Source organism: Fulmarus glacialis, unplaced genomic scaffold (genome assembly GCF_000690835.1).
Source record: "Fulmarus glacialis isolate BGI_N327 unplaced genomic scaffold, ASM69083v1 Scaffold41959, whole genome shotgun sequence".
Lineage (NCBI taxonomy): Eukaryota > Metazoa > Chordata > Aves > Procellariiformes > Procellariidae > Fulmarus > Fulmarus glacialis.
Genome location: NW_009235994.1, coordinates 1 through 13,526, shown reverse-complemented (window position 1 = coordinate 13,526; position 13,526 = coordinate 1). Strand labels below are relative to the sequence as shown.

Sequence of the window (13,526 nt, the reverse complement as noted above, 5' to 3'; positions counted from 1 at the left end):
GTTTGTTTTGGTTTGGTTTGGTTTTTTTTGGCAACTGTTAAGCCCAAATATATTCCTTTTAGCTGTTCTTTAACAGTCATCTTCCTCTCTAACAGTGGAATTGTTCAGAAGGACTTGATTTTTTCCCTTGGACAAACTGAGTGTATGCTGAAACCAGTGGAGTCTCCCGATATGAAAATGACCAAAATATTCAGCAAAGATGACCTGGATGATACCAACAGCCTTTTTGAAAAACTTAAACAGGAACCAGATGCTTTAACTGTGCTGGCCCCAGCTGCTGGAGACACAATTATCTCTCTAGATTTCAGCAGTAATGGTGGGTGTGTGTTTAAATTGGAGAGCATGCTAATTAGTAAAGTTAGCATTTTACAGTAAATTTTGAAAAATAACCTCCCAGTATCACTTGCCTAGTGGTATTTCAGCTGCTGTTCAAATTTAATGAGGTCCGTAGACAGGCTCAGTATTGTTACTTAGGTTGATGGTTTCTTTTAATTTTTATAGAGTCTGATGAACAACAATGTGATGAAGTTCCTTTGTATAACGATGTAATGCTCCCCTCATCCAGTGAGAAATTGCAGAATATAAGTATGGCAATGTCCCCACTACCTGCCTCTGAAACTACAAAGCCGCTTCGTAGCAATGCTGATCCTGCACTCAATAGAGAAGTTGTATTAAAGCTGGAGCCAAACGCAGAGCCACTCGAACTTTCTTTTACCATGCCTCAGGTGCAAGAGCAACCAACCAGCCCTTCTGATGCAAGTACCAGCCAAAGTTCACCTGAGGTTAGTTACGTAATTCGGATGTGTTGTCATTAAAATGTATGTGCTGTTGGGCCTTGTGGAGCAAATCTGGTTAAGGATGCAGCCAAGACAGGAATTAAAAATTATTTCTAAGTTGTGACTTTGTTAAGCTCGTGCCATGATCTGAGGAAAAAGATAAATTTTCATACTAAGAATTATCTTCTCGTTAAAGTGAGTCTTGCAAATGCATGCAATACCACCTGATAGAAATAAGGAGAGCTTGGGATTGGTCTTTCTAGAAAAGAATGGTTCAGAGACAACTTCTGTAAACAGCAAATTAGTTGCAGTAAATTACTGTAGAGGCTACTTCCAGGTTCCAACTAATTGTGTGCTTCCCAAGTGGGGTAAATTTGAATGCATACTGACAAATGTGTTTTCCTTTCCCACTTCAATTTTGTGCAACTCTAGCTTGGAGTTAGTTTTTACATGAGAACATTTTTCAGAGAATCTGTAGATACAATGCAAAATGATGTAATGACAGAAACCTAAAACCATGCTCAAAATGTTTTCACAGCCCAGTAGTCCCAACGACTACTGCTTTGATGTGGATAATGATATGGCTAATGAATTCAAACTGGAATTAGTGGAGAAACTCTTTGCGATAGATACAGAGGCAAAAAATCCATTCTCTACTCAGGTAATGTACATTAACTTAAAATTCTGTATCATCTTAATACTTATTCTCAATGTGCTTCTCTTAGAATGTCTTCAGGAACCTCCTTCCTCTTTTACGTAATATTTTTATTAAAATGAACTGCAAAAAAAATTTGTAAGGATTTGGTAAAAGAAAGAGCCTTAATGAAGCCGTGAAGTCATAGCTGAGATGTTTTTACATATTTATAATTTTTCCTCTCGTCTTTTCCAGGAAACTGATTTAGATTTGGAGATGTTGGCTCCTTACATCCCAATGGATGATGACTTCCAGTTGCGATCCTTTGATCAGCTATCTCCGCTGGAAAGCAGTTCTTCCAGCTCTCAAAATGCAGCCACCATTACCATATTTCAGCAGACTCAGACACCATCAAGCACTGCTGATGAAATAAAACCAGTGACAGAACACGTGGATGACGTGAAGACACTAGTTGTCCCTTCATCTCCTGTCCACATAATCAATGAAACGAGTAGTGCCCCAGCATCACCTTACGGTGGGAACAGGAGTCGAACTGCGTCTCCAATCAGAGCGGGAAAAGGAACATTGGATCAGACGGAAAAATCTTGTCCAGGAGCGCCTGGTTTGCTAACAGTCACTCTGAATAAAAGGTATTTTAAAAGCAAAGCTTAAGCCCTAGTGTCTGTTGAAGAAATTAGATATAATACACTTTTAAATACTGCCAAGTGTTTTATGTTGTCTTCAGCATTCTACTTCAAAGTAGAAATTGATACATTTAAATTTGGACATTTCAAACAAGTTTGGGGTTTTTTTTATAGTAAGCTTTGCTGAAGTTAATTTTGCAGTAGCTTTTGCATAAACATCTTATGTCATAGGCAGCTACTATATGCAAACTGTGTTCATAATTTTGTTCTGCTCTTGTATCTGACATGCAGCCTTTTTAAAAGAATGCAGTAGGCAATTTACAAGTAGTTATACCCACACAATATTTCTGGTGATTTTCTTGTCTACTTCGTTATGAGGTAAGAGGCGACTACAGTCTGTGTGCTACATTTATTGCTTTTAAAATGAGCTATATTTCATAATGATGGACTGTGGCATATGTAGTTATCATGATAGAAAACTACGAAGTCAAACATCACACTTCTGATACATAGAAGATTTATCTGTACATAGAAATATTCAGAATAGACTTTTCCTCACCCTTCCCTCCCTTCTTTCTGTTGAAAGTGAATTGCTGAACTTTTATGCTTTTTTTTCTGCAAAGACTTTAAAATTTTTGTTATAACTCATTCTGAGCTTCACAGCAAGATTAAAAGCTAACATTTGCTATGCTCATAGACAATGATTGTTGAAATGAGTTGATTATGAAAGAAAAGTAGTATAGTTCATAAATTCAGTTCTGTGATATTGTATTTAAGTGTCCACAAAAGAAGAATGGCTTGAGGATAGTAGAAACGTCTTAACAGCCTGAATCAATTTTTCTTAGATCTACTGCAATGGATGAAGAACTAAATCCAAAGATGCTAGCTTTGCATAATGCTCAGAGAAAACGAAAAATGGAACATGATGGTTCACTTTTTCAGGCAGTTGGAATTGTGAGTTTTGTTTTACCATTTTAAAATATTCATTTTTAACCTTGCAATTTCTGAAATGAGGCATCAGTACAGACTACTGAGTTTAACTGTTGGTATGCAGTGGAATCTTGGGATCGGAGAAAATTGTTCGATAGTGAAATTCCCACATATATGCAGATACTCCGATTTTAGTTCTTTTTTTACTGTCAGCTGTTTCAAAAGTGCCCTCTAGACCCAAGCATATTTCTTGATTAGGTAGAAGATACTCTTTTGTGAACATGTATGTTCTTCAGTAGAATATGCATAAATGTAAGGCATCACATTTAAGTTTATAATTGCCATATTTATTTCACTTTTGAATTCAAACTCAATTTTCATATTTTTCAATACTGGAGATAGTGTTCTAATGCTTCTTTCTATGCTTTCATTTTTCCATCGAGTCTGAGATTCCTTTATTTGATCAGATACAAGACCATCTGAACCATAAGGGAATAGAATTCATATAACCTAGCAAATGTATATTACTGCCACTTTCATTTCATGGACACTCTCTTTAGTATTAGTGTGTGTGATTGCGAGTAGCTCATCATCATCTGTCCTAGCTATACAAAAGAAACTTTTTAAGTATTCTTAGATTTGTGTCACTTAATTGGGCCTATCCAGCTTGTTATTTTCTGTGAGGGTATTTTGTCTCCATAACCTTTGTCTCTTACTGTCAGTTCTTAGTATTTTGAAATCTTGAGCTTTGCCATTACATACTATTACCTCTTTTCTTGCCTTCATTGCAAATTCCCACTTCTCTTAACTTTTGCACAGTTAATTCTTAGTTCCTCTACTGCAATGCAGCCTTTGAAATTCTTTTCTTTCTCTAGTCGTTCATCTCCTAGGTGTAGTTATCCATCATGTCTTACAGTGCAGGATTACTTTTCTTCTGAACTATGAATTACTCCTGTATTAGCATTCTGGTTTGGGCATGAGACAAATCACTGCATACTGTCTTTATCATTGCTCTCCTCTAGAAGAGCTGAGAAAGCTTTTATATGTCCATTTTTTTATAGGAGGCAAGCAGACTTTATTTAAAGAAAAAAAAAAATCATACTTATGCTGTTGTTTTCATTTGCTAAATGCTTTGCACTTTCATGCATGTTGTTCCGTTGCTTCCAATAGCCCTGTAAGAATTCACAGCTCTGCAAGAAATTTTATTGCCTTCCGTTGCCTTTTTCTCATGCAATGATGCTACAGCTGTCATAGTGTGGCTGATAAAATATTCAAAATAGCATGGGATGTCATTAAATACACAGAACACAAGCAGTTGTGTATTAACTGCTGTAATAGTGTTCAGGCTTCTATACTTAGTGCTTTTTGATGCTTATAAGTTCAAACGTCTTTTCTTTTTTCTGTATTTGACAGAAGTGTTGTAAATATTTTGATGGTTTCTGCACAGTCAGAAGCTGAGTTTTCCATGTACCTGGGTCTTACTGATGTTATTTCAAGCAAGTTATTTTGTTGTTTGGCTGCTTTCTCCATGGATTTCTGAGCAGATGAACTAGGCCTTGCACATGCACAGAAGAAAAATGATGTTAAATCTAGGCTTATAATACATGGTATTCTGGGATTGTGCAAAAACTTGCCACAACTTCTTAGCTATAAGGAAGCGGGACTTACTTTGCAAAGAGTGAAAATAAGTGAAGACCAAAGTAAAATACTACTGTAGTTCTTTAGCAAAAAGGAGAATTAGACAAGGGCAAGATGTGTTATAGTAAGATTAGGAAATAATGATCCAAATCATTACATTGAAAAAGATATGAGCTATATCTATCTTAATATGAAGGGCTGTATTGCATTCACAGAAAAAAAACAAAACAAACAAACAAAAAAAAACCAGCAACAATGTGGGTGACTGACCTTACTATGAAATGCAGCTTCGAAGTCCGAGTAGTTTAACTATAACTTCTGTTACACAACTGTCCTTTTGACTTGCATGGCTGTTTTATAACCTGAAAACATATGTTCTATACTATTTTAAGCGTTCAGGATAATGGCAGCATTCTGAAATACCTTTTCCTCTTTTTGCAGCAGTCAGTACTACTAACAAGACAAAACTTTGCAGATGCAACTGCTTTTGCTAGCAAACTTGGCACTAAGGTGGCGTTTTTTCCTTCCATCCCATCTCTTTCAGTGGCAGCTTCTTCTTACTTGTCCTAATTATATGGAACCCTTAAAACTTTCTAATCTCCATATCTTCTATGTTGCTGTCAAAACAATATGCTAAGGAGCGATATCTGTAATATAATGGCTTAGGACTGCATTCCCCACAAGACTTGGGTCAGATGGCTTGGCGGCAATAACTGGAGTGCAAGCAGAATTTACATCTTAAATTTAGATAGAATCGACCTACCGAGGTTCCTGAATCTCCTGTCTACACTATTAATTCCAGTGCAGAAAACCATTAGGGACTTCAGTAAAAACCTGATGCTTACTCAGATAAGAGCAGTGGTAATTAAATGAGTGTGTATGTGTACATGTACATGCTAATCTTGAGCATGGTAACTGATGATAACCAGGATTTAGTAATGGTTTTCTGTAAGGGAACTAAGGTCTTGAAATCTGATTCAGTTTTCTTTTAAATAATTTTCAAGGCCAGTGTACTTGGAAATATATTTCGCCCTAAGTTCTGAATGAAGTCCACTTTAAGTTGTAACAATGCCTACATCGGTAATTAGTGACAGGAACGGTTAATTTGAAAGAGGGATGTGGAGGGCTAGAAAGATACAGTATTCAATAAAGAAGATGTGATTTATTTCTTTCTAGGGGTCTTTATTCCAGCAGACAGGTGACCGTGGAGGAAATGCATCACTTGCTTGGAAACGTGTAAAGGGATGCAAAACAAGTGGTCATAGTGGAGTGGAGCAAAAGACAATCATTCTACTATCAACTGGTTAGTATCTTCTTGTAATACATAGAGGGAGGTGGAGGGGGTCTGAGTGAAAGAGAACTGAGTGACAAAAACATATCCAAACTTACCTCCTTTATGAACAATTTTGGAGCAAAGGTTAAGCATGGTGAATAAAGTGCACTTTTTCTCCTTCCCCTCCCTCTTTAGACATAGCAAGTAAACTTCTAGGGCAGTCGATGGATGAAAGTGGACTGCCCCAACTCACGAGTTATGATTGCGAAGTAAACGCTCCCATACAAGGCAACAGAAACCTGCTACAGGGTGAAGAACTGCTCAGAGCTCTGGATCAAGTTAACTGAGCTTTCACAATACTTGTTCCTTTTTTTGGACACTGGTGAATCATCACCTAAAGCAGTCTATTTATATTTTCTATATCTGATTTTAGAAGCCTGGCTACAGTACTGCACTAATTCAGTTAGTTCAGTTTTGATCCCCTTTCTACTTATTTTGACAGTCTTTTTAATATGTTCTTTATGTAACAATAACTCAAACTATAGTGCATTTTTATAATTCTTTGGTACATACACTTTTAAGTCCATTACATTTAAAACACACTTGCAATAGCAGCTTTGAAATATGCACCTGATTTTAAAAAAAATATTTATTTTTTGGCTGGGGAGTTGGTCACCAAAACTTATTGTTAGTAAAATGTCAACACAGGAGAAACTGGCAATACTTCCATCCTGCTCTTCATAGGTAGTTGGAAGACTTGTGCTCTCTTACTCTTTATGTTCAAATAAGTTTTTTATTTTAATAGTTTTTATAAGAAACAACAATGCTTCGCAGCAGTGCATTGTAGCCACAATCGCACAATATATTTTCTTAAAAAATACCAGCAGTTCCTCATGCAATATATTCTGCATTTATAAAAACTAGTTTTTAAGAAGAATCTTCTTTTGTTTGCCTATGAAATCATGTTTAAACCTGGATTATGTCATTATTTTAGTCACATTGTAATATAAATTGTTCTTAAATGCTGTCTTATGCTTTTGACTTAAGTGAGTGTGGTTAGTCAAAGGAAAGGCTTTATCTGGAAAGGGCTAGCAGCATTTTATTTGGATACGTTCTCAATTTAGAGAGAGTTTGATGTTCTTAAAGTAGTCACTTTGCCAGCTTAAAAAAAAAATTCCCTGCCTGTAGTTGTTGAAGTTAATGCTGATATCATGTATGATCTTAAATCTAAATGTTCCGCTTACCCTGTGTGGTATAGGTGATATTTCAAGCAGATTGTAAAACATCTTGCATTGTTAGCAAAGTTTTATCTAGTACTTCATTGAGTTGCTCAATATTTTGATGTTTTGGTTTTATGCACCTTGTTGCTATTAACATCCATATGTTTTCATGTAGATTTCAATAACTTGAATATATTTAGAAGCCTTTTTATTTAGAAATATATAGTTGTCACAAACATCTTATTTTCCTATATGTACTGTACAAAACCTTCATTCACTCATTCTTTTGCTCTTTGTGGTTGGATCTAACACTAACTGTATTGTTTTCTTACATCAATAAACTATATGTGGACCAGGCCCCCTTGGGGAGTGTCTTATCTGAGAGAAATGAGATAATTTATATTTTTGTTAGTGGTTATTGTTCATCCGTATTCCCTTTTTAACTTAGAGTTGATTGGAAATCACTGGTTCCTTACTTTGATTGTAACATCTCCGTGTTAATTATTTGAGCCTATTCAGTACTGAAGTCTCCTAGACAGTGTTGTACTACCGCTCGCCAAAGATGTTAATTTTTTAAATCTGTTACCACACCAGTTAGCAAACTTGAAAGTGAGGAGACAGCATATTTGTGTTACTTTAGAGTGGAAAGATTCTTCCTTGTGAACAGCTTAAAGGTTTGTCTCTGGAAGCTTTATCAAGGTAACACTGGAATGCAGGGAAGAAGGTAAAATTCACAGGAGTGATCAATTAAAGATGGATTTTTATCACAAAACTACATGATTAAAAAATTAAGCTGGTACTTGATGGTAAAGCTTGTTCTACAGTCTTGTGCTGTTGACTTAAGAACTTTGACTAGGTGACTTTTCTCACTTCGCTGTCATAAAACACAGTGCTACTGATACAGCCTTGTAATGTGTAAATATGGTCAAGATATTCTGTGCATTCTTCAAACAACTTTAAAAAAACATCTCTCAATGTAAGAAATCAAACGTGGAGTGTCACAATAGTTATTTTGTTTTTACTTTGGAAACTTCGGTGTCATTGGACTCTCTTGAAATCAACATAATGGTACATAAGCTTAATCTGTTTCCTAAAATTACTGTTACTGTTTCACTGAAAAGAGCATTTTTCAAACTGACACAACTGTATTAATTAATGGAGACTATTAGCTACCAACTAAAAAAAGATAAGGCACTGGTAGCAGAAAATGGTTGCATGCTTCTTACAGTTTGAGTAGAAGTCGCACAAAGAGACGAGAAGACATGTAGGTGCACTAAGCTGGAGTTGAAGCTTCGTGCAGAGAGCACTTTGAATAAGAACGTTTTGAATATATACACCTGCTACTGAATAGTAAAGGTTTTTAATGCAGCCTTTAAGTGTACAAAGCTTATGAAGTTCTCTGGACAAAAGCAGCAGAGCTACTGCATACCTGCTGTGTGAGGTTTCTTGGATGGCGTTTCTCTGTCAGCAGTTAAAAGGTTTGATAGTGAAGTTGCTAACGGCTCAGGTAAAGCACCAGCTGGTAGGGGCATCCCTTATGCTCAGCTCTGCATGGGTTGACATGATGCTTCTGTGAGGTAGTGAGGAGTCTTGTAGACACATGAAAGGTACAAGTGGGTTCTGCTTTTCTTACTGCCCCGGCAAGCTTTGAGCTGGCCTGGTGGGTTATCCCTTTTCATCTCCCAAGAGAAACTTCATACCTTCCTGCTTGATGTTGTTCGGCTACTCTCTTGACCTTATTTTGGAGGAGCCTGACCTGTTTGGATCTGTCAGTTCCTCTTCAGTGTACTTTAAGAGGGCAGTAAATTTTCACAGAGAAAAATCCATGTTAAAAAGAGGAGGAAAACTTCAGTGACCCACATGATTTATGATTAGGAGCCCACTGGAATCATCTCTGGTCTTAGTGACAGCAGCTGTGGATTTAAATGAGCCATGTTTCATCTAAGAATCTTCCCAACTATCAAATTTTTTATTATACATAATAACAAGGCATAGCATTTTGTTTACTGTCCTGGTAAAGGGACTGAAACAAGCAATTAATGGAATGAACTGCAGTAGCTGTATTGGTTTACTCTGGGGGGGGCAAGGAACAAACACCAAACAAAAAAAAACCTCCTAGAGACAGTGAAGAAAAAAAAAGAGAGAAAAGTAAGAGTAATTGCTCTGGCCTTGTAAGAGCTTTGCTAAATGCAGATGCAAGTTCACAAAATCTAAAAGGATACCTTTTAGCTGCCTCTTTGGTTTGGTTTTGGTTTTTGTTTGTTTGTTTTTGCTTAGACTCTGGGAATACACAGCCTGATTCTGAACGTACTTTTGAGGACAAGCTTCTGGAATACACTAATTTCTAAATGTTTTCTTAGTGATTTTAAATAATTTATTTGCTGACTTGCTACCTTTTAAAATGTTGAGGCACTACATTAGAGCATTTATTGTTCAGCAGTAGTAAAGAGAAACTGTAAGTAGATACAGAGTTTCCTTCTGCATATGAAACATGCTAGATTATGTGGAAATGGTAAACTGAGGAGAATAACAAAGCTAGCTTCCAGAAGGTTATCATGACTACAGCAGTAGTCAAGCCATGCCTCCTTCATGGCATAGCACAATTATTATTTTTTACATATGGGTTCTAATTGATGTTTTTATCAACAACAGTGATGGCTTTGTAAAAAGGTAAAGGAATTTTTAAACTAGTATTTATGGTGACATTATTCATTCCTTTACCTGAAAGTAGTTATAATTAACGACAGCTGTAGCTCCCAAGAAGTCACTTAAGTCTGCTGTCCAGTAACTTGATCTCAGGTGTAATATACTGAGTAAATTAAGGTAGCCTGAAGTCCAAAGTATGCCTTTCTAACATACCTTCCTCCCCTGTAGTGAGATAGCTTTGGACTGTATGTTTATCTTTGAAAACCTTTGGGTGAAATGGAAACCATTTGCTGTGAAGTTTCCTTTCCTGTGTGTCTGTGTACACACATCAAACTCTCCCCAAGTAACTATTGAATTCAAGAATTGTAGATTAAGGCCAGAAAGGACAATTAAAACTTTACACATAACACTGGTGACAATTTAAAGACTTCAAAGCTTATTTTGGATGAATTGATCAGCTCTGCTTCCAATGAAATACAACGGTAGGAATCAGAAAAGTCTGATGAGGTTAAACTATTGCATATTTAATAATAGTTTTTCATTACTTAAAAAGCCATTTAATTAAACAGCTAAATAGTGGTAGCTAAAGGCAGGAATGTGGGCTGTTTCACCAGTATCTGTTGGCAAGCTTTCTCCACTGTTACCCTGCTGAATGAACTGTTTTCTTTGATGAGCAGCGCTGTGGAAGTTGTGAGTACCTGACCACTGTGAACCAGGCTGCAGCTGGACATGCCGGAGGTCAACCATCTGCTCCTGTCCCCACTGATTAGCTGCTACTGAACAGAACACACATCTCACTCAGTGTCACTGCACTTACGTGCATTATTCAAACTGTAATTGTCCAGCATGAAAATAAACATTTCACAGGCCAGAAAGTACTTTATAAGAAGACCATTTTCATAGGAATTCATGTCAGTTGGGTATCCAGCTTTCATTAAAACTAACATTAGCAATTAGGCATTTGACTCTCTGGAAAGATCCATTCTGGAGAACTGTGATTTTTTGATCCAAATTCTAGAAATGAGTTGTCATTTTCCTTCTGCTTCCCTGTTTACCTTGAGCAAGGCTTGCCAAGTTACCAAAAAGTTAAAGAGTTTGCTACTGGATTTATACAGTATGGTAGATTTTGTGAATAATAGCAGTATTCTCTCATGAAGAAGTGGTATATTTTAATGGAATTCTTTTTTGGAACCAAGTACAACATATTGCAATTGATATTTCTCTTGAAACATTTTGACATAATTGTGACTGTATTTCTTTTTGATTGTGTAACAGTATAAAATTCAATAAAAGAGAGGGTTTGTTTCTAATTTGTGACATTTGTGATCTTTCTGTTCATCTGTTATCCCTGTTCTAAAAGATGGAGACGGCAAATGGCAAAACCACTTTTTAAAGGGAACTAAATAATGGCGTGCAGCATAGCTAAAACTCCTTGCATGTTTGAGGTCTGACTTACCTACTACTGAAGTCAGGAACTTTGACACTAAGCATACATGTGGTCTATTTTCCAAAAGCATTTATAAATTCTGCTTTGCCCTTACAGCAAGGTGAATCCCGTTCACCTTAGACACAATGGTTATCCCACCTGAATTAAGTAGACCTCATGCATGAACAAAAAAGGATAAGCACATACAATTTAACAAATCGGACATTAGGGACTGTGTAGGCTTTCCTGTGGGAAGCTAAAGAGAGAAGAGAGCAACAGCTGTCGAGCCAGAGGGACAGAGAACATTTATGAAACCTCTTTGAGTAATCACATCAAGAACACCCTTAGGAACAAAACAGAAACTAGCTTGTCCCAGATGACATCTCCAGGTGATTTCAGTTGCTCTCAGTACACACAAATAACACACAAATAACTTGACAGGATCTTGTAACTCTTGCTGTCTTCTTAAATCAATACCGCTTCCTATTGCACAGATTAAAAATCTTTTGCAATGTTTTTGCTTTGTTGGGAAGTCTGAAAGCAGAAGGCTTGTGCAAGTGTTGTCACAATAGAATATGATCTTGCTATTTGGTATTAGTGACACAGTTGTACATACAGAAGTTTGAATACACTATTTAATAAAATATATCCATGATTTATTTTCATAGAAATCCATGAAAACATGATTTATGTTCATGTTTTCAATTTGAAAATGTGTTCTAATACAGTCATTCAAGGTATTTAAAAAAAAAAAAGAGTTGTCTTGTGCCATATGCAACTGGAGAACCCCCTGTTATTTATATCTATGCAGGATAAATGGCTTTTTAACTTGCAAATTACAAGCTAGGAATTAATAGGGCAAACAGGATTTCATCCTTTTGTTTAGGAGTTAAATGAGAATACAAAGAAGATAGAGTAACCAGCACACACTTTCGTACACCATCTAATTATTTTTTAAGTTTTTGTTTGGAAGGCAGTTTACTAAGAATTAAAATGTACTAATGAAAAATCTGAAGGAGCACTAGATGAAAACACACAATTTATCAAGAAGAGTACAGTATTAATTAGCCTAAAAATTGACACTGTATTTCATTGTGTACACCACAGAAGAGGAACTCTATAAAGAGACACTTGGTTTTTTTTCATTCCTCTGCATTTTCATTCTTTACATTGTAGCCAAACGTTCTGCAAGGAAAGACTTAGCGCACATTAACATATGGGCACAAGAGCTTCATCCTCACTACATCTTACACAATGAAAGTGTCATGATATGCAGCCCCATCTGCCTTAGAAAGAAAGAAATTTCCATCTAGCATTTCTTGAAACAACATCTATGAGAAATCACAACACTCACTGCACGCTTAAAATACAAGAGTCAGAAAACACACTCAAGCTTTACGAATTCTGCATCACTCCAGAGCTAAGCTCCTCTGCTCCTTTTAAATGAAGGGATAACTCCTGTAACTAAGTAGGGCTTGGCTTGACCTGTAAGTAATGACGAACTCGCTCCATGATGTGTCAATTATTAACTTGCTTGTGCTTAAGTCCATTGGGGAGAGTTCATTATAACTGTTTTCCCAACACTGTTGGCATTCTGTTTCAAAATCGGTACAATCTGTTGAAGACAGGGTCACGTACTGGATGAACGGGGTCACTGCCCGATGTCTCTAAACATGAATCCAAATGATAGCTGAAAATGTACGGTCTTTTCAGGAAAAAAAAAAGCCAACCCAAAACCCAGCAGGTGCAGCTCTCCCCCTGCAGCTGCTAAAACCTGGCCAGTTCATATGTAACAGCTCTGCTAATACTCCTGTTCCTATAATCAATGGAAGTGGCAATCAGTGGTGCTTAAAGACAACAGCTGTTTAGCTGACGGCCATTCATCTCCTACTCATCTATGCAGGCAAGGTTGGATTCCAGCAACCTTTTGGGAAATATAATAAACATGGAAAGATGCTTTCGTGCCCGAAGTATTGTGGAGCTTCCACCGTCATTGTAGGAGCTGATAGCTTGAAGTGCCTAGCTTTAAGGAACGACCTTTAGGTCAATTAGTTAATGCTAACGGTGAATTGGAGAACATCACAGTACCAGAGCCAGCAGAATTTAAAATTCATTCTGCAGTGCATGATTATTTAAGAAAGCGAAATGTGAACCTTTAACCTGATCACGGTGTGAAACTCCTGCAGCTTTACATATCCTCCTAAAGACATCACACAACGCACCATCCCATGCGTCTTCGCTACTTTTTCTACACGCCTTTCTTCATCCGTTCAGGTTCCCCGAGCGCAAGGGCAACCTCCCACCAGCCAAGCACGCAGCCCCGCTCTCCCCTCACGGAT

The 13,526-nt window shown here is 37.0% G+C and overlaps 1 protein-coding gene across 1 annotated transcript; it reads left to right on the top strand.

The window, feature by feature from the left end:
* Positions 1-95: 95 nt before the first annotated feature.
* LOC104070791 (hypoxia-inducible factor 1-alpha-like) lies at positions 96-7,700 on the top strand (the record flags this gene model as incomplete). Its single annotated transcript, XM_009586226.1, has 7 exons — positions 96-316; positions 502-782; positions 1,315-1,437; positions 1,666-2,060; positions 2,900-3,008; positions 5,799-5,925; positions 6,091-7,700. Coding segments are annotated over 7 exons (1,408 nt in total), but the record flags the coding sequence as incomplete, so codon positions are not given.
* Between the last annotated feature and the right edge of the window lie 5,826 nt (positions 7,701-13,526).